Here is a 22097-nt window from a genome sequence, read left to right on the forward strand (position 1 = left end):
TACATAACATCAGTAATGTAATTTAATATATTCATTTCATGTAATATATCTATAAATACATATTACTATAAGTCATATAAAATTAATATCATTTATCGTAAGTTACAGGTAATTGATTTATCTGTAATTGACTAAATAAAGCCTATTACTTATCATTTTGTAAAACGTTTATTAGAAAAAAAAATATTACCGGTATTTTTTTATTACCCGTAAATAATATGTTGATATCAGTTAAATTAGATAACTTAGACAACAAATTAGATAATTTTTTTTAAGAATTTATATTTATTTATAGAAAAATAGTGTATATATATATACAAAATGTTATATAAATTAAAATTAATAATTTAATATTTTTTAAAACTCCAGGCGAGTGTGTAATTACTTTTAGCTGACATATCAATATCAGTAATGTTTTTGAAAGAAAGTACACCTGTAGTCGTATCATAAGTTATGTGTCTTTGATTTGGTTTATTGTTATCATAAGTACGCTTTAGATTACCATCAATGAAGAGATTGAACTGTAGAGGGAATAGCGGATCAATGACACCAAATATTTTGATTTCTTCTACTTTATAATTAAAAGTAAACGCTTTTTGATTAGTAATTGTTTTCACGATATTCATTGTATAGTTTATAAATGAATTATTATGAGTTGTGTCGAGTTTTTTCACTGAAAATTTTGATATGAAATAGTCGTCGGGTTGACCAGAGTGGTCAGGTTTATCGGCATCATTATCGACATACAGTTCCCCTTCAGCCGATCCATTCAGACTGAGCGCAACAATCAATGTGAACGGTTGTTGTCGTGATTTATAAGTGTTTTGCCCCTCTTTTTGAGTCGGGATTATACGACCGCCTCTCACGTGAAGATTAATATGATATTCAATGGCCGATAGATTTTCCGTTTGACCTTTCTTTGTGACAATTCGTCTACCATTATAGTAGTCATACCTACAAACAGATTATATATATAATTACAGACTGTTTACTATAAAATGTGAGAAAATTAATATATATATATATATAATTTATATATAATTATTACCAAACTTCTGTATTGTCTTTATTTTGTGGAAAATATGCACTAATATTTTTGGGTTTTGACTCCAACACCGGTGACACCATCAATGCTTTTCCCCACATAAATTGTTTGTCAATTTTGAATGTATTGGTGTCGTTATAAAACTCATAAAACAATGGTCTGACAGCTGGTTCTCCAGAGATATGGTTTAAGTAAAACATAGTATAAAAGTATGGCAATAGTCTATAGCGTATAACTATTGTGCTTTTGATGGCATCCAATATCATCTGTGACTTTCCATCTTTGGCCAAAGATATGGGATCAGTTAGATGTTCATTAAAATCTCTATGAGATATCATGAATGGCTGCAATGCTGCCAATTGATACCATCGAAGACACAGTTCATTATCCGGTGCATCGCCTAAAGGATTCATATAATTAACAATATTTTAGAAAATATTATATAATTTTCTGTTTTAATAACAAATGTATATTTGTTTTAAAATTGTATATTTTTCTATAAAGCTTTTTGATAAAACCCTGTAAATAGTATACTCTATGTCATAGAGTCTATGACATAGAATCTATATACTATAGATTCATATATTCATTACCTTTAAAACCACAAACAGGAAACCCAGTTAAAGGTATGCCATATAAGCTGAACTCCAGTGTCTGGATGTTTGACTGGACTAACATATCCCACGAGGCTTTCATATTAGTGCCAATATGTGCACCTAATCTACCGCTGCCTATAAACGTTGATAAACTCATAACTAATTTTCTTTGGAGTTTTGTCTTGTCATTAGCCAAAACCTCTTTGATCTGTCATTAAAAATCAATTTACAAATAAATATTATTATAGTTAAGTTAGATTATATTAACAATTAATTTTTGTAATTATTATTTACTGCATATGTATGTTGATATCCATAAAGGTTGTGCAAAGCCAAGTGATCTAATGTATAATTATTAGTTTTACCGCCAGTAGTGTAATCAATGGTATATTTGTCTCCGTGAGTGACGTCCAGACACGGAGAGTATTGGTTTAGTTGTGAATAATAGTATTTATTCCACTGATTGTTGAGTGTAAATACTGGACACAATTGGCTCATATTATGAGTAGTGGTATACTTGAGGTCTAGTGGTGTATTGTAATCGGCAAATATGCCATCAATTTTGCCCTTCAATTTCATAACTTCATTCAAGTCATGATCAATGGTTTCTTTTACTTTATCGTTAACTTTTAATCCGAGAGTATTTTGATCGATACGGTAGGGCTCCATAAAACTCGGGTATTTCACTGAACTGTTTTTACTTTCTGTTATCAGACAGTAATAATTAAATACATTAATATATTTATGAAGTGGTCTGTAAATTATATGTTAACATGATTTACCCATTTTGCCGGCACACCAATCATAGAAAGAACCAAAATGTTTATCTTTATGACCATTGATATCCTTGATCTGAAGCCATGGTATGCTATTATCATTTTTTTGCCAATTTTTACAAACACCTTCAATAAATTCATCCGAATCACTAAGTTTTTCGCAATCGTTGGTGAAGTTGGCTTTATGTGGAACCATTACAATCCATGAGCTGATACTTTTGTTGGCGTTGTCATCAAAAAATTTGGTCAACTCCTCAAAGCCGTTGGCTCTGAACATAAGCATAGAAGTGGCGGCGTTTCCGCAGTCAGAGTCGTAGGGAATGTTTTTGTCAATCATTTGATTCTTAATGTTTTGAGCCGTTTGTAAGTTATAGCATTGGGTGCGACACATATGAAATCCCAGCGCCCAATAGGGAGGCATCGCTGGCGGACCGATGATTGTATGTAATTGTGTGTATATGTCTTGTGGTGTATCGCCAATGAAAAAGTGCTTTTAAAAAAATAGTATATTTTTTAAATACTGCGTTTAAATTAACAAAAACATGTTTTTTGTCGTTAAAAAATACTAACAAAATTCAAATGTCCGCCAACTATCTTAAATGTAAGGCTTGGCCGCGAATTTGTTATGATTTCCATAGGAAATGAGTTCAACAAAAGTACGCCATAGGGTTTGTTATCATTAGTCCATCCCATGTAAAACGGGTGCGACCCATACCAACTCGACTGATTCGCAGTTAAATTTAAATTGTATTTATTAAATATGGACCAGTGCTGCAAAATTGATATAATATAAATTATATATGACATTATGAATTTAAAAAAAATTAATTACTTCAGGATATGTCATATTATGTTTGAATCCTCTGGAGGGTGATTGTCCCAAACCATATATTAGATCGTTGGGCAATAGGTTTGTAATTTCGATAAGACCTTCACTGTATATGAATGGTGTGAAGTCACCGGTTGTGAAAATAATTTGGTTTGTATCCCGACGTTTGACTGTCAAAACAAAATTGTCATTCAATTTGGACACCAATGATATCTTTGCATTAACGGTGTCAGCAGTTATTGACTTATTAGGCTTTATGTTGTTAAGCCCTTCCGGAAGATAAAAATTAAAATTTCTTTTATCTAAAAAATAAAATGATTGGAAAACTTAATATCAATTAACTTAACGTTTGCTATAAATTTATGCTAACCTTCTTCGGGGAATATTTTAATACTGAAATGATTAGTCTTATAATAATCAATATTAACCTCCAGTGTCTCATAAACTATTGGTCCGCCGAGAAACCATTGATTGGTTTGTTTGCCATTAGAGTCGGTCTGATTTTTCAGATATATTGGACTGTTTTTAACCCGAAGTTTTGCTTTTGAATCACTGCTGTCGATGACAGTATAAGCAGGAATTGTATTTTTATTATCTTTATTAGTCACTAATACATTAAAACACTGAATCTGGTTATCTCTGGCAGTTGTATCCCAACAACAACCCGCTTCTCTACATTGGTCTTCACTTTTGGTTTTGTTAGGACTTAATGGCAAACATTCGTATCTAATATTTGAAATTATGTGTCCATAAAATAATTGTAATTTAATAAAAATTGAATTATAGATTATAATAATATAATAACAATAAAAATATTCAAATATATCTGACCTAAGATCCGATTCAATAGCACACCTGTGGTCACCCTTTTTCCAGATTTCTCCCCAAAGAAAAGGTGATCCAATGCCAATCAGAGCACACAATATTATCACTAAAATTATTTGAAATTTTTTATTATAGAAAAAATTTCCCCAAGAAATCTGATTATCGATGAGTTTTTCCTGCTCTTCATTTAAATTTTTCATTATTTAAAAAAAATATATTTTTATTAAATTTAAGTAATCAAGTAAATTATAAAAATATTTAACTAAGTAGAAATTTAAAAAAAAAACAAAATAAAAATCACATTTAATAATAATTATTACATTATAATAGGCAATTGGTTTAATACACTTAACTACTAAAATATTATTGGCAAAAATAATGCATCATATAATAATCTGAAAAATATTTTTTAACTAAAATATTATATAAATGTTTTAATATACTATTGTTATAAGCCTTAACTCTATGACATTTATTTTTACACCAATTGTCGCAAATTCTTAGGTATTGTCAGATCACTTCAAAACATCAAAAGTCTTTATAATTTGAGTTAAAAGATAAACTTATTTTATTAATAATAATAATAAAACAGCAAAAATAAATGATAAGAAAATTATCTGACACTCAATAATAATAATAATAACTTAGAAATGCGGAATTATTATAATTATTGTTATTATCATGAAATATATTTATCATTTTAATAATATATATATATATATATAACATTTTTTATTGCACATAAATATAGACAAAATAATTTCTTGATTATTGAATACTTTTATCAATAATTGTCAATAATATTAGTTAATCAAACGGATCTTTATATTATAATAATTTAAGTGTTTATTAAATAAATATAAAATTTACAAAATTAATTGGTGTATAAACTTATATGTAAAGAAAGATTATTATGAAAATTTACTTTCAAAAATAAAAACAACATAATGTAAAAATATAAATAATAGACTATATGTTACAATAATTTGATATAAAATTTTAAAAAATATTTAGTTTACAAAAAAAATCATATATACAATCTAATTGTTGGCAAATTTCTTCAAACTAAACAATTGGTGACCCATAAGAAAGCCATTATCATTAGGAGTTGTCGTCGACTCATTAGAAATTTCAGGTGTAATGGTTTGGTATCTTTGACTACTATTACCGTTACTATTACTACTAGTAGTAGTAGTAGTACTGGTGGTAATAGTGTCCAATTCAATGATTTCCCATTTGCCATTAGTTTCACTATTGAATTTTGGCTTTCTTTTAATTTGATATGAATTTTCATCGATTTCAATGATTTCTAAAGTATTTTCTGGCGATTTTACCGAAAATGTTGTAAAACTTGTGGACTTTGGCAAAGTTGTTGGTTTAATAAACGGTTTTTTAAATCGTTGAACAGTTTTCGGTAAAAACGGGTTTCTAATACTGTTGGATGTCTTTGCGGGTGCGGACACTTTAGGTATGGACAGTGTCCGTATGGCACCGACCAGTGGGACAGCTGTCGGCGATAACATCTTTCTCGATGCATAAGCAGTGATGTCGTGTTCATTGAAATGTAATTCACAAACCCATACATTGTCCGGAATTTTTTTGTCGTTTGCATAATAAGTGTTTATAATTGTCATATTGTTTGATGTTTTAACCCATTGTTCGCATCTGTATTCACAAAATTATACAAAATATTCAATAATTATTTCAATTAAACAAAATTATCACTGTTTGACATATTTTTATATTATTAATATTATATTATGTCATATCATATCAATAAAAAATAATATACGAAATTAATGTAAAAAAATAATGGATCCTTGATTTTAAATAATATACTGTATTATACAGTATATACATATTAACACACAAACATAGGAACCTTGGTCAACCTAGCTATTAATTAATATAACCTAGCTAATAATAATGTTATTTTCAACAAATATCCTATATGCAATTATGCTATATTTATTATAAATGTTAATTAATAATTGAAATCTATGACCTATGACCTTTTAGGATGTTTGGTTGGGTATCTGAAAAATGATAGACTCCTATTCAAAATAGTAGAGTCGCAGCCCATAAATGAACAACTCTTGACTTTTGGCATTTCAGTTATTAATGTTTTAATTAATTAATTTTAATAATAATAATAAATTGTGTTTTTAATTAATAATTAATTCAATGAAATAATAACAATAATTACTGGAAATGACATTTCAATTTAGGCGACACTACTCTACATATAAACACACTGTATATACATATTGTATGATAAATGTATTAAATATAATATATTTATTTGTGTTGAAACATATTGCTTGTAAAGTAAGCATAAGTGTCAACAATTACGACTCATAGACTGTACTCCAGAGAAATTATTTTTCCCCAATAGGTTAACAACTTTTTTTGTTTTTTATTTCAATTATTACTACAAATAAATTGATTTTTAAAACATCTGTAATATTACGTTAAATAATAATAAAAAGTGACAATTATTTTGTCGGTTTAGTTGACATTAGACTTAATATTTGTTTCAAATAATTTTCATTACAATTATTGATTATAAATCATGTCCAGCAAAGAGAGTCGTGAATTTGATATAATAGTTTTAGGCGCCAGTGGTTTCACCGGTCAATTCATTACCGAAGAGTTGGCCAGAAGTGCACCAAAAGAGGGCATCAAATGGGCGATCAGTGGCCGTAATAGAGAAAAACTGTCGCAAGTGTTGATCACTGCCACAAAAGAGACGGGAATTGAGTTGTCAGACATTGCTATCATTGAAGCCGATGTCCAGTCGGATGAGTCGTTGCGTGCGATGACTGGGCGCACACGTCTTGTCCTCAACGCTGTCGGTCCTTATTGTCTATTAGGCGAACCAGTGGTCAAAGCATGCATATTGACGGCAACCAATCACATGGACATCAGCGGTGAAAATAAATATATTGAAACATTGTATTCAAAATACGATAACTTAGCCAAAGAAAAGGGGATCTATTTGATCAGCACTTGTGGTTACGATTGTATACCCAATGATATAGGCGTTCAGTACTTGAAGAAGCACTTCCCCGGAGATATCAACGAAGTTGAATCATATATGAAAATCAATGCGGGAAACAAAGTATACATTCAATATATTGATGACATTTGTTGATCTCTTAATCATTGTATTTATTAATGCCATCAAATGTTTTTTTTGGTGATATTTTCAGGGATTTGTTATCAATTGGGGAACTTGGAAGTCGATGATACATGGCTTTGATGTCATTGATGAGTTAAAACGATTAACGACACCGAAACAGATGACAGATTCAAAGTTTAAATTGAGATCAAAGTAGAAAAATAGTTTATTAGATTATTAGTTAATACAATTAAAGCCATTATCTTATTAACAGAAACCTACCGTTTGTTGACAATTACACAGACGGCTGGTGTCTACGATTCCCGGGTAGTGACCAATCAGTGGTACAGCGCACACAACAATACAGATATGAGAAGTTTAATGAGAGACCGACACAGATTGATGTTTACTTTAGTTATCCTAATATTTTCATACTTATCGGTGTTATGCTATTGGCCGTTGTATTTACCTTACTATCAATGTGTCGATGGGGTCGTTCACTACTTGAATCCTATCCCGAGATATTCTCGTTTGGCACACACACTAAAACAGGTCCCACTCGACAACAATTAAAGGATATCACATGTAAGACAACACTTGTGGGCAAAGGTTGGTCCGAAAAATTGGTGGATCCAAGTGATGAACCATCAGTACCACCAAATGTTACAACTGTTGTCGTATTTGAAGGCAAAGATCCTGGATATACGGTTACCAGTACTTGTTTGGTTCAATCGGGCATTACTTTAATCAAGGAGTTCGACAAATTGCCCAAAAAGTAATAATTTAAAAATAAAATAATAAATATTTTAAGTATCTTTCACTAAAAACTATTAATTTATTTTTAATAGTGGTGGTGTCCTAACACCTGGATCTGCATTCAGTGATACTGGAATCTATGATCGCTTGAAAGCTAATGGTATATCTATTGAAATAATCAAATAATTGAAATGTTGCGGATGTTATGATGAAAAATTCAGTCCAAAATATATGCCATTCCTATATAATGATGTATTTTAAGTTAAATATACTATAAATTAAATTTTATTTTTATATAATTATTATAGCATTTATTTATTATTATACTTATCTGTAACATTTATTTATAAAAATAATTTACAACAAAAATCTATATTAATAAAATACGGACAATTGTTGAAAATTTATTTACTAGTACTGTATCTGTGCATAATTATTAACAAATAACAATACTATATGTACGGTAACAATTAAATTATTAATTTTTTGGTATACTTTATTCACAATTTCAATTATACAATATTACCGTAGCATTTAAAATGTTATTTAAAAATAGCAACAAATATATTGGCAATAATAGATTTCAACATACATTTAGATTGATACAGTATATTAACAAATTGCAAGATATAAAAAAAACATTTTTAAAAATAGATTTGTTTGAATAAAATTTTAGAGAACTTTAAAATTATTTGTAAAAAACCAAAAACCAATTAGATAAAAAAATAAACACCGATTACTAACTAACTGACCAATTCAATGGTTAAATCATGAGCTTTAAGGCGATCAAAAATACCGGTGCCATCAAATGCAGCGCCAGGAGTTAGGATACCACCACTTGATATAAAAATAGTTAGAAATTAAAATATCATATAAATTTAATTTCCAAATTAAAATTGATTACCTATTGGGCAGTTTGTCGAATTCTTTAATTAAAGTGATACCCGCCTGAACCAGACAAGTACTGGTGGCTGTATATCCCGGATCTTTTCCTTTAATCATAACTATTGCCTTTTTATTTGGTGGAACTTGTGGTACATCTGTAGGTTCAGCTAACTTATCTGCCCATCCATTTCCAACAATTTTAATGCTGAATGACGTGTCTTTCAACTGTTCCCGAGTGGGACCGACTCGACTAAACATACCAAATGAGAAAAACTCGGGATATCTCTCCAAAAGATTGCGTCCAAAACGAGTGGATGCCATTAACCCAAACAATCCGCCCGATATCATAATACCGATCAAATATAACATTCCTCTGACAACAAAGTAGGTCTCGATCTGAATGGGTCTTTCATTGAATTTTTCGTATCGATATTGTTGTGTTCTTTGCACTACTGATCGGTCACTTCCCGGAAATTGTACGCACCAGCCATTGGCGTCTTCGGTACGGAACGGAAGAGTTCTGTTAGGACAACATTATTGCATCAAATTATTAATAAAAAAATTACTTAATTTTATTTCAAAAATTACTTTCTCTCCAATTTATATTTTGAATCGGGACGTTGTTTGGTAAAGACTTCGCTATACAATCGTCGGCGCAATTCCTTGAGCTCACCCATTGCGGCAAAGCCGTGAATGGCTGACTGCCAGGTGCCGTAGTTGGTGTGGACACCCTTTAATCACATTTAAAAATTCAATTAACTATAATTAAAACTATAACTGCATTTAGACAAACTTGTGGTCCAGTCTTGAAAGACATATAAGTCTCGACGCCATTAAGTTCTCCATCAAAGTGTTTCTTCAAGAATTGGACGCCTAAATCACAGGGAATACTATCCCAACCGCACGCGCTTATGATGTAAATACCCTTTTCTTCAGCCAACTTATGGTATTTCAATTGAATACTTTCCATATATTGTGGTTCACCACTAATATCCAGATGATTAGTAGCCGTTTCTACACAAGCCTTGACCACCTGTTCCCCGAAGAAGCGATACGGACCGACAGCGTTGAGGACAAGACGTGTGCGCCCAGTCATCGCACGCAACGACTCATCCAACTGGACATCGGCTTCAATGATAGCAATGTCTGACAACTCAATTCCCGTCTCTTTTGTGGCAGTGATCAACACTTGCGACAGTTTTTCTCTATTACGGCCACTGATCGCCCATTTGATGCCCTCTTTTGGTGCACTTCTGGCCAACTCTTCGGTAATGAATTGACCGGTGAAACCACTGGCGCCTAAAACTATTATATCAAATTCACGACTCTCTTTGCTGGACATGACTTGTGATTATTAATAAAATAAATTTATTATTTTAAAAAAAATTAATGCATTTAATAATTTTAATTTATCACTAATTTTATTAATAAAATTTTTGAGAGATGACAATAATTAGTTAATTATAAATTTAATCTACAAATTATAACGACTATTATATCATATACTATACTAAATGAGTATTAAATATCATATTTACTTTAGTTTATAATATTGAGAGAAACTATTGATGAATCAGAATAATAATAATAATAATAATAATAATAATTGCAATCTTTATTTCAAACCAATTTACTATTATAATAATATAATAAACTAACTATTATTATTAATTTCAATTTATATTTTAAATAAAATAACTGATAATATAGTGATAATACTTTAGTGTAATAAACAAAACAAGTTTTGAGAGAAGGAAAAAATATTTTTTAAAAGTCTATATTAATATTCAAATGTGTTATATATAGTACTTAAATGATTAGACAAATTCAATGAAAAAAAATTAATTAATAATTAATTTATGACAAATAAAACTAATAGTTTCTATACTCAACACACAAAACATAAAATTTATGACATTTAAAGATACAATAATTAATAACTATTAGTAAATTTCATAAAAGTTAATAATCCTATTAAATGTTAACAAAAAATGCAAATGTTTTTACAGTATTTACTTTAACGTAATTACTTGAGTAGACTAAACATAAAACCAGATTTGGATAAAACAGTAAATTATTGTATATTTATTAATATTATTGAATTACAAATAGTGTTGGTAATTTTTCGCAATTCAATTTTCGATTGCCGCAATTATTGCTGAAAATTGCGTGCATGAGGGAATGTATAAAAATTAACTTTGACAACGTTAAAAATTTCATTTACTATAGAATCTATAGTATAGCTTAAGATAATTTACTAATTTATTATTATTTTTATATGGTTTTTAGATGGCAACATTTTATGATAAAATAATTAAAATTTAAATAATTAATTTATGTTTTTATTCATATTCTTTACCATTTAAATTTTGTTAATTTTTAAAAAATTATAAATTGTTCTATGTTACAATTGCGATTTTCGCAATCGAGCTTTTTGCAATTTCACGGAATTTCCGACAAATGCAATTGCGCATTTTGCAATCGGTACATCACTAATTATAAATAAATATTTTAATACTGTTTGGGTGTCTGCTGTTGTCATGGAAACTCAAATTTATAGGGTTTATAGATATTTAAATTATTAAATTATGTAGCATGCTAAGTTTTGTCAATTAAATCATTAATTTTAAAAATATCTTTCATTTAAATTTTTAACTAATATTATTCAAAAAAAAAAAAATAAATAAATTTATTTTCAATTATATTGTATGAAACACCAATTGGTAATTTTCAACAACAATAAAGTTTACCGATAAACCAATATTTATAAATTGAAAAAATTAATATTTAATGAAATTTCAAACAATAATAATACAGTACAATAAAATTTTTGTATATTTGGTATAAAATATAAAAATTTTGTTTTTATGAATTCAGAATCGTTAATTAAGTTATTGAAAAAATTATAAATAATTAAAACAAATAATAAATAATTAATAATCAGATCATTTTATAAAAATAAAAGTTCAGAAATATATTTGTTCTCAAAAATTTAAACATTTAAAAAAAACGAGTAAATAATGATAAATCAATACTGAAAAAAACATAATAAACTCTAAACGTGAGAAAATAATCCTAATTTCAATTAGTATTTTTACAAAACAAGTGTATATAAATTAAAGGAGAAAATGTTTAAAACTAATTTTTATGAAATAATTTCAATTCTGTAACACAAATGTGATACACTTTTCAAACAAACAACCAAAACATAAATCATTAGAATATCATATCATAATGTTATGAGTAGTGGTGTAACACAACTGGCAATTGTCCGATAAATCCAATAAAAAATTTAAAATCCTCGAGCCTTTTGTGCGGCCACAAACTCGGGGTAATCAATATATCCGTCCCGATTTTTATCGTCCATTTCGAGTATAGGATCAATCATTTCTTCCAACTCTTTGTCTGTAAATATTTTAGTAGTTCCCGAAGCGGGTGCGTTGGCGCCCAAGTGTTTGCTTTCTTCAACTAAAATAAAAATAATAATTAGATTATTATAATGAGTTATAAACAGCATTTCAAACAGATTACAAACCGTGCCAATGGATCAGTGATTTGATGAGTTCACTTCCGTCCAACTTATTGTTGTTGTCGTTGTCATGCATTTTAAAATAGTGAAACTGAAGCTCTTCTTCGGACATTTTGCTCAACTCTTCTGATCCAAGGGCTCCGTGTAAGTGCTCTTTCAGATGTTGTTTATCATGAATACGTTGGCTGTCATGCAATACATTAGATCCCTGTTGTGGCATCTGTTGATATTGAGCCACTTGTTGTGGCACTTGTTGGTAATGTTGTTGTTGATGTTGGTGTTGTTGTTGTTGTGGTACACCTTGTTGTACCTGAACCGGCACCTGTTGTCCGGATTGATAGGAGTGGATTGGCTGTTGTCCTCCCTGTTGTTGAGGTATTCCTGTTGTCAACAGATTTAATATATTTATAATCAGTTTTATCAAAATTATAATACAAACCATATTGTTGTTGATATTGTGCTATCGTTTGTAAACTCATTAATAAAGTGGTTATTAAATAGACTTCAATTAAATTAACTATCGATGACTTTAAGGACATTTCTCTCTGTTTTAAAGACAAAAAAACAAAATTAAAGACTTTGTGAAAAATAAATAATTAAAAATAAATAAAAAATACCATTTTTGTCATATGACTGATGGCCAGAAAGTGGTGCACACAGAGAACTTTGATGATAACTTTGGATCAAATGATAACTTCAATTTGTGCCACAAATATATATATCAGCTGTTGTTATGCTATTGTATTGACAATCACTGTCACAACTGATAACACATTGACTGTTGTTTTGATTATTATTATAAAGTTATAAATAAAAGTCAATAAAACCAATAATTAAATGTTTTTTTATTAATCAAACATTTAGTCATAAATTGTTTGAAACAAATGTTAAGACAAACTCTTCAAAGACTTTAATAAACAGACGTGTCTTTCAACAGACTTTTAATCTAATCTCTAACACAAACAACGTTACGATTATATCATAGTTTTTTTGGTACCCATTGACTGTAATTATATACAATATTACATTACATTTACCTAAATGTGTGACCCATTTGTATATGTGTTCAACTGTACAGTAGAGCAATGAGTCGTTCACATACAACGTGTTATTATTTTATTAAAAGGCATTTCAATACAAAACACAAACACGTGTTTGAAATTTGCATTAAATTATTTAACATTGGATCTGATTATCACTTAATTTGACACCAATTTAATAATAAAAAAGAGAGAGAAGTTTGTGACCAGACATGGGTAAGGCTAAGAAACTGAAGCACTTGAAGGCTATGAGGAATCAGCCGTTGGACCAACAGATCGATGATCACAATGCCATCAAACCGAAGGATAGACAGAAATTTAAGAATAGAGACAATTTGGACGAAAACAGTGGACAACAAAAGGTATGACAACGGAATCAGTTGTTAAGACAATAATTAATTTAAAGATTTACTCGAACTGACAGTACGTCGACCCGAAATTGACGGCACGTATTCTGAAGTCGGCCCGAAAACAACAGACAGAACTCGAAGAAGAAATAGGTTTACATGAATCGGGAACTTCTGGTGGTGACAGTCGACAGAGAAAAGAGACAAAAGTGTCGTTATTATCTTCAAAGAAAAATAGTGACACTGAATCTGACAACGAGTATGCATCGGGAGATGAAACGAGACTTAGCGGTGATGACTGTTATGAAGCCATTGAGATTACACCCGAAGACGAGAGAGCACTCGAAATGTTTATGAATAGAGATGAATTCAAACGTAAGACTTTGGCCGATATTATTGCCGAAAAAATTAAAGAAAAAGAGACCGAAATACAGACACAATTGTCAGACGCAACCGGTATTAATATTCACGACTTAGATGACAAAGTTGTCGATCTTTACAAAGGAGTCAAACAGGTTTTGTCTCGTTATAGAAGCGGAAAATTGCCCAAAGCTTTCAAGATTATACCAGGACTGGCCAATTGGGAACAGGTATATATGTTTAATGAAATATTGGTATTGTTTTGTTTTTTATATTTGTTTAATTTTGTTTATTAGATATTGCAAATCACAGAACCCGAAAGTTGGACGGCATCATCAATGTTGGCGGCCACCCGTATATTTACATCAAATCTAAAGGAACGTATGGCTCAGCGCTTCTTTAATTTAATACTTTTGCCGCGACTTAGAGATGACATCGCAGAGTATAAACGGCTAAACTTTCATTTATATCAATCAATGAGGAAAGCCCTGTTCAAAACGGGTGCCTTTTTTAAAGGTATAATCATTCCTCTCTGTGAATCTGGTAATTGTACTCTCAGAGAAGCTGTCATTATTGGATCAGTGATGGCCAAACATCACATACCACTTCTACATTCGTGTGCAGCGATGCTTAAAATTGCCGAAATGGAGTATTCCGGTGCCAACACTGTTTTTCTGCATATACTGATCAACAAAAAATATGCCCTACCATTTAGAGTAATTGATGCATTGGTTTATCATTTTCTACGTTTTGCAAATGAAAAACGCCAACTACCTGTCCTCTGGCATCAGTGCTTACTTGTGTTTGTACAACACTACAAACAGGACATCTCGTCGGAACAAAAGGAGGCGCTTATGGAACTTCTTAGGGTTCAAACACATTATCAGATAACACCTGAAATAAGAAAAGTGTTGTTAAATTCAAAAGCCAGGGATGAAGAGATGGCCGAACCATCCGTTGCAGAGACGGCATCAGTCACTGAAAGCATGACATTTGATGAATAATTAATGTTTCAATTATTTTCATATTATTAATAAAGTAAATAACATTTATTAAAAATATTATTAAACTAATTGTATATATTTATAAAATGATTAAAAAAATCTTTAACTTGAAAAAATCATTGGTTCAAATGGCATTGGATCTAATGTGTGATATTAATTAATGAGTGAAAAATCAATAAATAATTTGATGAGTGACTAACATTTAATAAGCAGATAATGAAATTAATGTTAAAATATGAGATTTCTTAAAATAAATGCTAAAATTAGTAAAATAGCATTTGGTTTGAGTAATCGATATCCCGAAGGTATCGATATATTGAGCGAATCCATTGAGATCAATGGTAAGGGATGAGCTTCAGTGTTGAACACCCATTGGTTTAATGGCAATAAGTCATCACTAGAGAAGATAAGATACAAGTATTTCAAAGTTTCGGCCAAAAAGAAACTCTGTTGGACGTCGTCTTTGGTCGAATTGGTGTCATTAGTGTTCCAAATACCGGAAAATCCGGAGTCTGTCCTACAATGAGTATTGATGGCCTGAGCGGCACTCCAGGCATACTCGCGATATCGTTGGTCGTGAGTGAATCTCCACATATAAAAGTAACTTTCAATGACTTCGGGTCGTAAAATGTATTGTCTTTCGTCATCAAAGGCAATCGCTTCTTGAAATGATGTAAACTGAAAGGCTTCGGGACCGATATGTGTGGCCGTACGCCGATAGGACTCATAGCATGTTTCGGTTATATTAGCAGCCAATTCCATATAATGTTTTTTTGTGTCTTCATTTTGATATTGAGCACCCAATGCAAACATACCGCCAGAAAAACAGGCCAAATGCTCCATCTTATGCTCCAAATACCCGGATAATTGTTTTGCCAGATAAGTCATACCATTCTTTGATTTTTGTACCAATTTTTTCTCAATAGCTTTTACAGCATTGTTATACATCCTAAAAGCCTGTATATCGGTTCCATTAGATTGAATCCAAGACTTGATAAGATACTCATAAAAGCTGTCGCCTAAAGCACCGACAGATATCAAATCTGGACCCCATTTACCAGTATTTGGATAAATATAATTAATATATAGCCCATCATAAACTTTGTCGAGATTTTCAATTAAATTGCGAATTTTGACCACTTTTTCTCCATATTTCATATCACCGGTGATTGAGCTCAGGTACATAAATTCGAGATGAGTCGATCCGACTTCAGAAAGTATTGAAGCGCCCGAAGCCCAGCCATAATTTTGACTCTTACCAGTCTTCGGGTTTATTAGTGATAGTGATAAACCTGTCTTTGTTTCAAACGCCGGTAACATGTGATCCGTTATATGAATTGCTTTCTCCAGAAATACCGGGTCTTTAGTGAATGCATAACAACTCAATAGTCCGCCAACAAAACGGATGACTGTCTCAAATACTGACATTTCTGAGTCGACGGCATCGAAGTTAAGATTTTTAGAGATCCAATCCCTTCCTCTCATAAACTCATTTGTCATATTCATTATGTATAACGTGTCCAATGAGTCGACAATAGTAGCGCCCAGTTTTGAGTTACCACCGAATATATCGCTGGTATGTGACGTACGGGTCAGTGGCCGTAATTCGTTATGACCCCACGCGTACTTCACATAGTTATCCCACGAGTGTCTCATCATATCCTTAACAAACTCTCTCTGTGCCCGAACCGTCACATTGGAATCGACTCCTGACGGCAATGAACTGCTGAGGAAAGCCTTACTCTCTTTGTTAGACATGGGCTTAGATTGTAATAACTTGTGTACCGTCTCATCGCTACTCATTGATCCGTATGATATCAGACATGTCAACGCAAATATGAAAATCGCAGCTAAAGTCAGGTGTTTGTTGATTGTCCGGGTCGTCATTGCATTGGACAGTCGTATCGGAGATGTATTTAAAAAAAAAATAAGTCACAAAAAAATTGACAGAAATTATTTAAATTAACATAAATAATAATTATTAAAAAACAACAATTTATATCATAATATTAAATAAAATAATTATAACTAATGGATGATAAATGCAATTCACTGGAAGTGACTTTAAACTTATGATATAATAAATTGCATTTTTACAGTTTGTATTATATTATTGCCAGTGTTTTGAATGTATTTATTATTTGGGTGTTTGAGTGAACTTTTTTTTGAAGGAAAACTTTAATCTCAAACACCTCTCTCTCTYTCTCTCTCTTTCTTTCAATGTGTTTGTCTTAAATGATTTGAAGGCTATATATGTTGTAGTTGTGGAACCACTTTCACAGAACATGTGTTTACTTAACGATATACAGTATATAATATATATTTATTTGACAAACAATATACTCATTTCATATGTAATGATGCCATCAATTCAATTGGTTTCAAATTATTGTTGTTTATTATTATATTATATAATTTATATTAAATATCTAGAATTAGGAAATTAAATACTTTTATTATTTATTTTTTAAAAAAGTTATTCGATCTAGATAAATTATATCTGTATTAAAATATCAAACAAATATAAAAATTATCAGCAAACTATTTATATTTTTTAAAAAATCATTAAAAATAAAACATGATATTTGTTTAATCATTTTTTAAAGCTAAATGTAAAAACAATTTCAAATATGTGCCAAATTTAGTCATAAAAATTATACTTTTTCCTACAACTTATTTAGTTCAATATTAATTTTAGTTAATAAAATCTTAAGGATTATACTAAATATCCTATTATACAAATAGGAGGATAGATTAATATAAATTATTTTTAAGGAAATATTGTTAAAAATTTATTAAATTAATTTATTACATGTGTATGAATTACAATTTAAAATTGTAAATTAATATTTTTGATAAAAAATATGTTATCAATTGTTTTTTAAAGCCCTGACATTATACATTTAAAAATTACAAATAATTTTATAAAATAAATAAGTATTTATGTAATTAGCAATTATGTTAATTATTATTTTGTTGAAAACAAAAACAATTTACAACAAATTTATAACTTATTATTTAGTCAGTTGTTTAATGTTTGGTTTGTGTTATTTAAATATCTGAAGTGAAATCTAATCTATCGGACAAATACTCCCCAATAATACTGTATATTGATTTGCATTCATATAAACAAGTTTTTCATGTATGTATTAAATACTGTATTAATATTATATTTTCTAATCACTTATTTTTATTATAATATTTCAGGGAATTTTCTCCATTATAAACACTTACAATTTAAATGATAAAATTTTCCATTGGAAAATGTCCAATTAGTATCTAGGTAACGCAAGCTATCAAGTTGCTTGACAATTAACTAAAAAATTACCCACTTAAATTATATATAATATAACACTATGTTGTGTTAGTGTAACATTTAATGATTGCTTTGAAATATATTAACCTAATTTTATAGCATTTACTTAAAATGATTTTTAAAATAATAATAAATATATATTACTAGTATATTAATTTGCACACATATAAACACAAATTATAATTGCTTATTGTTGAAATAATTGACTTAAAGCACACACACATAACATTTTGTTAATGTCAACAACTTTAATTGTGTAATGAAAATCATAGAAACAAAAAATATAGATAAAAGTAGATTTTCAGTAAAGTTTGCTTATTATATAAACAATTGTTAGTTAAATGTGTTTTCTCATAGTGTGTTTGCAAAAAATTGTTAATTCAATGCTTTACTGCATTCAATTAAATAAATAAAATAAGTTGCGATAAAAAAAGTCTGAATAAAAGTCAAAACACGTCTATATTATAGATAGACTACAGTATATTATACACCACTACTTATGTTTATAATATTATGATTGAATGGCAATCAACTAAATTTTATAATTACAGTGAAAATCAATGCCAACGTTTCATTTTTTCTTATTTTATAACTTCAATGTTTAATTTATTCCCACACATACTGTATAAGCCCCCTCTCTATCATATGATTTAACATTTTAATATACTATATTTGTGTTGAATTGTTTTATTAATTTAATATTTTGTTTTGTTTAATAAACAATACAGTATTAGTATATAAAATAATATTTTAACAAAATATTTACAACACAAATATTGTTTATACAAATAACTTCCAGGTTATGAACTTTATTTTTAGTACTAATTCTACATATTTTATATTATTATACAATAATATCCATTAAATATTTGCTTATCTAATAATATATCCACATTTAAATATATGAATAAACATCTTATCTAATATAAAATATAAACGGATAAATATTTTTAAAAATTTTGTTTTATGTTTCCTATTATATTGCATTTTCGACAATAAAATTGCTGCAAAAAAATATTGTCAAAATTGATGATTAAGTTTATTTTATCACAAGTGAAGTTAACTGTAAATTTAATTTAAATGATTTATTAATACCTTTGAAATAATATATTAATATTTTTGAAATAATATATTTTTAATAATTTTCAATATATACAACTGTTTGTGTATTAAAATTAAAATATGCGAACAAATATGTTATCAAAGGAAACACTTTTACCCGCATATTATCAAAAGCCGGTGCCGTTTATAAAGATATTCAAAAAATATTTACCGTTTACGGCTATAATTATGTTATTGACATTAAGTGTATTTTGCTATATATTTATGCCAAACATTGGAAATCCAACTGATTTTCTTCCCAAAAGTTGGCCATTAATGCAACAGACGGTGTCCGAAGACATCGACGCAGAAATGGCAACCAATCCATCGCTTCCAGTTGTTTCTCAAACTAGTGATCAATTGGCTTCAACTGTAAATACTTATGATAATAATCGAGTGTTGATTAATCAACAGAATATAGACGACAACAATAAAATCAAAGACACCGTTAGATCTGATAGTACGGACAGTTCTATGAAAAGGCCGTTTGTTAATATGTTGCCATCAGGTGATGATACTAACGCTACAGTTAGGGCACAAAGAGATTTTATTAAGGATATGATGAGACACTCGTGGGATAACTATGTGAAGTACGCGTGGGGTCATAACGAGTTGCAACCACTGACCCGTACATCACATACCAGCGATATATTCGGCGGTGACTCAAAACTAGGCGCCACTATTGTCGACTCATTGGACACGTTATACATAATGAATATGACGGATGAATTCATGAGAGGAAGAAATTGGATTTCCAAAAATCTTAACTTCGGTGCCGTCGACTCAGATATGTCAGTGTTTGAGACAGTCATCCGTTTTGTTGGCGGACTATTGACTTGTTATGCATTCACTAAAGACCCGATGTTTCTGGAGAAAGCACGTCATGTAGCGGATCACATGTTACCGGCTTTTAATACCGATACGGGCCTACCATTGGCACTGATAAATCCAAAGACAACTAATAGTCACAACTATGGTTGGGCTTCGGGAGGTGACTCGATATTGAGTGAACTTGGATCCCATCATCTAGAGTTCATGTATCTGAGTGTAGCCACGGGTGATATAAAATATAAAAACAAAGTAATGAAAATCCGTAGTGTTGTCGATAACTTAGAAAAGCCATACAATGGTCTCTATAGAAATTATATAAATCCCAAAACCGGACAGTGGGGTCAGGACGAGATATCGATCGGTGCTCTCGGCGACAGCTTTTATGAATACCTCATTAAAGCATGGATTCAGTCCAATGGAACCGATGAACAGGCACTTCGACTTTATAACAATGCTGTTCAAGCGATTAACAATAATTTGGTAAAGAAGTCAACTAATGGTTTGACATATTTGGCGAAACAGACATACGGCCGGTTGGAACATAAGATGGAGCACTTGACCTGTTTTTCTGGCGGTATGTTTGCTATTGGAGCTCAATATGAAACCGATGCCAACAAAAAGCAATACTATATGGCTTTGGGAGCTAATATAACGGACACGTGTTATGAGTCATATCGCCGAACGGCAACACAGATCGGTCCCGAAGCCTTCTTCTTTACACCAAATGAAGAAGCAGTTGCTCTCAATAATAATGAAAAGTATTATATATTGAGACCCGAAGTGATTGAGTCCTACTTTTATTTATGGCGTCTCACTCACGACCAACGGTTCCGCGACTACGCCTGGAGTGCCGCTCAAGCCATTAATAAGTATTGTCGGACAGACTCCGGGTTTTCCGGTATTCGCAATACAAGTGATATAAACTCAGCCAAAGATGACGTCCAGCAGACCTTTTGGTTGGCAGAAGGACTCAAATATCTTTATCTTATTTTCTCTAGCGATGACTTATTGCCATTAAATCAATGGGTATTTAATACAGAAGCGCATCCCTTTCCAGTGTTAAATCTAAACAAAACATATCTAACAGAAAATGTTTTATAATTATTTATAAATTAGTTTAATTTGTTATTATTTTTTTAATTAATGATTTATTTAAATGTAAAATTTTATAAATAATTATATTTTATACTAATTGCCTATTTTATAACAGATAATTTAATATTTTTATACAATTTATCAAAAAAATAATTTTACCGATAATTTTAATTTTATATATACATACTCTGCTTGAGTGTGAGTCAGAAGTTATGATTTTGTATTTTTAAAAATAATTTTTTAACATTTAACTTATTATAACACAAAAAAATAATCATTATATTAATGATTATTAATTTATGCTAATTTGTGTTACCAAGTCGTTTTGTATAATTTTTTGTTTATAAATAAATAGTGCAAATATTGAAATTGATTTATAGTAGTAAAAAAATTATATTTGAATGACATGATATCAAAAATTTACGATTTTCTTTAAGATCTCATAATTTTTTTATTGTAATAATTTCAAAGATTACTACTAAAAACTTAAAATTCTTGAATATATTTATTTATATATCGAATATTCTATATCAACAAATCAATTACTACATTAATTAATTACAATTATTAATAAATATTTATATAATTTATCACAAGATTTATCATTAAAAATTTATTGTGAAATATAAACTTATAACAAT

At 29.8% G+C, this 22097-nt stretch overlaps 8 protein-coding genes across 10 annotated transcripts; 3 read left to right on the forward strand and 5 right to left on the reverse strand.

Moving 5' to 3' along the window:
• Positions 1-347: 347 nt before the first annotated feature.
• LOC128966489 (sucrase-isomaltase, intestinal-like) lies at positions 348-4271 on the reverse strand. Its single transcript, XM_054313338.1, has 9 exons — positions 4078-4271; positions 3617-3972; positions 3250-3548; positions 2988-3188; positions 2424-2907; positions 1936-2345; positions 1639-1849; positions 1049-1445; positions 348-954 (listed from the first exon to the last, which is right to left on the reverse strand). The coding sequence occupies exons 1-9, from the start codon at positions 4269-4271 to the stop codon at positions 348-350; spliced, it is 3159 nt and encodes a 1052-aa protein (XP_054169313.1).
• An 804-nt stretch (positions 4272-5075) lies between these two features.
• On the reverse strand, positions 5076-6174 carry LOC128952341 (uncharacterized). 2 transcript variants are annotated; one of them, XM_054297724.1, is made up of 2 exons: positions 6084-6174; positions 5076-5736 (listed from the first exon to the last, which is right to left on the reverse strand). In XM_054297724.1, exons 1-2 carry the CDS (start codon positions 6152-6154, stop codon positions 5112-5114), a joined length of 696 nt encoding a protein of 231 aa, XP_054153699.1. In that variant the 5' UTR covers positions 6155-6174; the 3' UTR covers positions 5076-5111. The 2 variants fall into 2 exon arrangements, with proteins under 2 accessions (XP_054153699.1, XP_054153700.1); XM_054297725.1 differs by lacking the exon at positions 6084-6174 and adding an exon at positions 6077-6080.
• A 271-nt stretch (positions 6175-6445) lies between these two features.
• LOC128952152 (saccharopine dehydrogenase-like oxidoreductase) lies at positions 6446-8187 on the forward strand. The gene is made up of 4 exons (XM_054297494.1): positions 6446-7192; positions 7284-7405; positions 7467-7967; positions 8041-8187. The coding sequence occupies exons 1-4, from the start codon at positions 6644-6646 to the stop codon at positions 8132-8134; spliced, it is 1266 nt and encodes a 421-aa protein (XP_054153469.1). The 5' UTR covers positions 6446-6643; the 3' UTR covers positions 8135-8187.
• Positions 8188-8531: 344 nt separating this feature from the next.
• Positions 8532-10868, reverse strand: LOC128951853 (saccharopine dehydrogenase-like oxidoreductase). Of its 2 annotated transcripts, none has more exons than XM_054297138.1 (5): positions 10841-10868; positions 9627-10177; positions 9422-9564; positions 8853-9353; positions 8532-8785 (listed from the first exon to the last, which is right to left on the reverse strand). In XM_054297138.1, exons 2-5 carry the CDS (start codon positions 10173-10175, stop codon positions 8692-8694), a joined length of 1287 nt encoding a protein of 428 aa, XP_054153113.1. In that variant the 5' UTR covers positions 10176-10177; positions 10841-10868; the 3' UTR covers positions 8532-8691. The 2 variants fall into 2 exon arrangements, with proteins under 2 accessions (XP_054153113.1, XP_054153112.1); XM_054297137.1 differs by lacking the exon at positions 10841-10868 and adding an exon at positions 10372-10446.
• Positions 10869-12082: 1214 nt separating this feature from the next.
• LOC128952609 (myb-like protein Q) lies at positions 12083-13284 on the reverse strand. Its single transcript, XM_054298026.1, has 4 exons — positions 12980-13284; positions 12802-12907; positions 12369-12743; positions 12083-12301 (listed from the first exon to the last, which is right to left on the reverse strand). The coding sequence occupies exons 1-4, from the start codon at positions 12989-12991 to the stop codon at positions 12126-12128; spliced, it is 669 nt and encodes a 222-aa protein (XP_054154001.1). The 5' UTR covers positions 12992-13284; the 3' UTR covers positions 12083-12125.
• A 163-nt stretch (positions 13285-13447) lies between these two features.
• On the forward strand, positions 13448-15183 carry LOC128952608 (bystin-like). The gene is made up of 3 exons (XM_054298025.1): positions 13448-13764; positions 13827-14339; positions 14406-15183. The coding sequence occupies exons 1-3, from the start codon at positions 13615-13617 to the stop codon at positions 15111-15113; spliced, it is 1371 nt and encodes a 456-aa protein (XP_054154000.1). The 5' UTR covers positions 13448-13614; the 3' UTR covers positions 15114-15183.
• A 130-nt stretch (positions 15184-15313) lies between these two features.
• Positions 15314-17045, reverse strand: LOC128952607 (mannosyl-oligosaccharide 1,2-alpha-mannosidase IA-like). Its single transcript, XM_054298023.1, has one exon. The coding sequence runs from the start codon at positions 16998-17000 to the stop codon at positions 15342-15344; it is 1659 nt and encodes a 552-aa protein (XP_054153998.1). The 5' UTR covers positions 17001-17045; the 3' UTR covers positions 15314-15341.
• A 2526-nt stretch (positions 17046-19571) lies between these two features.
• On the forward strand, positions 19572-21527 carry LOC128952606 (mannosyl-oligosaccharide 1,2-alpha-mannosidase IA-like). The gene has a single exon (XM_054298022.1). It carries the CDS (start codon positions 19612-19614, stop codon positions 21460-21462), a length of 1851 nt encoding a protein of 616 aa, XP_054153997.1. The 5' UTR covers positions 19572-19611; the 3' UTR covers positions 21463-21527.
• The last annotated feature ends 570 nt before the right edge of the window (positions 21528-22097 follow it).

The sequence above is a fragment of the Oppia nitens genome, unplaced genomic scaffold (assembly GCF_028296485.1).
Source record: "Oppia nitens isolate AA-2021 unplaced genomic scaffold, nextdenovo-longstitch-racon4-pilon3 scaffold1_pilon_pilon_pilon, whole genome shotgun sequence".
NCBI classification, from domain to species: Eukaryota; Metazoa; Arthropoda; class Arachnida; order Sarcoptiformes; family Oppiidae; genus Oppia; species Oppia nitens.

Bases quoted from the DNA above. Each gene is read 5' to 3' on its own strand.
- LOC128966489 (XM_054313338.1), bottom strand. From the start codon at position 4,271: ATGAAAAATTTAAATGAAGAGCAGGAAAAACTCATCGATAATCAGATT. The intron at 3,973-4,077 runs GTCAGATATATT...TTCAAATATTAG, and splicing joins GCTATTGAATCGGATCTTAG to ATACGAATGTTTGCCATTAA. The intron at 1,446-1,638 runs GTAATGAATATA...TGAATCCTTTAG, and splicing joins TCCTGTTTGTGGTTTTAAAG to GCGATGCACCGGATAATGAA.
- LOC128952341 (XM_054297724.1), bottom strand. From the start codon at position 6,154: ATGGGCTGCGACTCTACTATTTTGAATAGGAGTCTATCATTTTTCAGA. The intron at 5,737-6,083 runs GTCATAGGTCAT...TTGTGAATACAG, and splicing joins CCAACCAAACATCCTAAAAG to ATGCGAACAATGGGTTAAAA.
- LOC128952152 (XM_054297494.1), top strand. From the start codon at position 6,644: ATGTCCAGCAAAGAGAGTCGTGAATTTGATATAATAGTTTTAGGCGCC. The intron at 7,193-7,283 runs GTATACATTCAA...TGATATTTTCAG, and splicing joins AAATCAATGCGGGAAACAAA to GGATTTGTTATCAATTGGGG. The intron at 7,968-8,040 runs GTAATAATTTAA...TATTTTTAATAG, and splicing joins TTCGACAAATTGCCCAAAAA to TGGTGGTGTCCTAACACCTG.
- LOC128951853 (XM_054297138.1), bottom strand. From the start codon at position 10,175: ATGTCCAGCAAAGAGAGTCGTGAATTTGATATAATAGTTTTAGGCGCC. The intron at 9,354-9,421 runs GTAATTTTTGAA...TTGTCCTAACAG, and splicing joins AAATATAAATTGGAGAGAAA to AACTCTTCCGTTCCGTACCG. The intron at 8,786-8,852 runs GTAATCAATTTT...TTTTATATCAAG, and splicing joins TTCGACAAACTGCCCAATAG to TGGTGGTATCCTAACTCCTG.
- LOC128952609 (XM_054298026.1), bottom strand. The intron at 12,744-12,801 runs GTTTGTATTATA...TGTTGACAACAG, and splicing joins ACAATATCAACAACAATATG to GAATACCTCAACAACAGGGA. The intron at 12,302-12,368 runs GTTTGTAATCTG...TTTTTATTTTAG, and splicing joins ATCACTGATCCATTGGCACG to TTGAAGAAAGCAAACACTTG.
- LOC128952608 (XM_054298025.1), top strand. From the start codon at position 13,615: ATGGGTAAGGCTAAGAAACTGAAGCACTTGAAGGCTATGAGGAATCAG. The intron at 13,765-13,826 runs GTATGACAACGG...TCGAACTGACAG, and splicing joins AAAACAGTGGACAACAAAAG to TACGTCGACCCGAAATTGAC. The intron at 14,340-14,405 runs GTATATATGTTT...TTTGTTTATTAG, and splicing joins GACTGGCCAATTGGGAACAG to ATATTGCAAATCACAGAACC.
- LOC128952607 (XM_054298023.1), bottom strand. From the start codon at position 17,000: ATGACGACCCGGACAATCAACAAACACCTGACTTTAGCTGCGATTTTC.
- LOC128952606 (XM_054298022.1), top strand. From the start codon at position 19,612: ATGCGAACAAATATGTTATCAAAGGAAACACTTTTACCCGCATATTAT.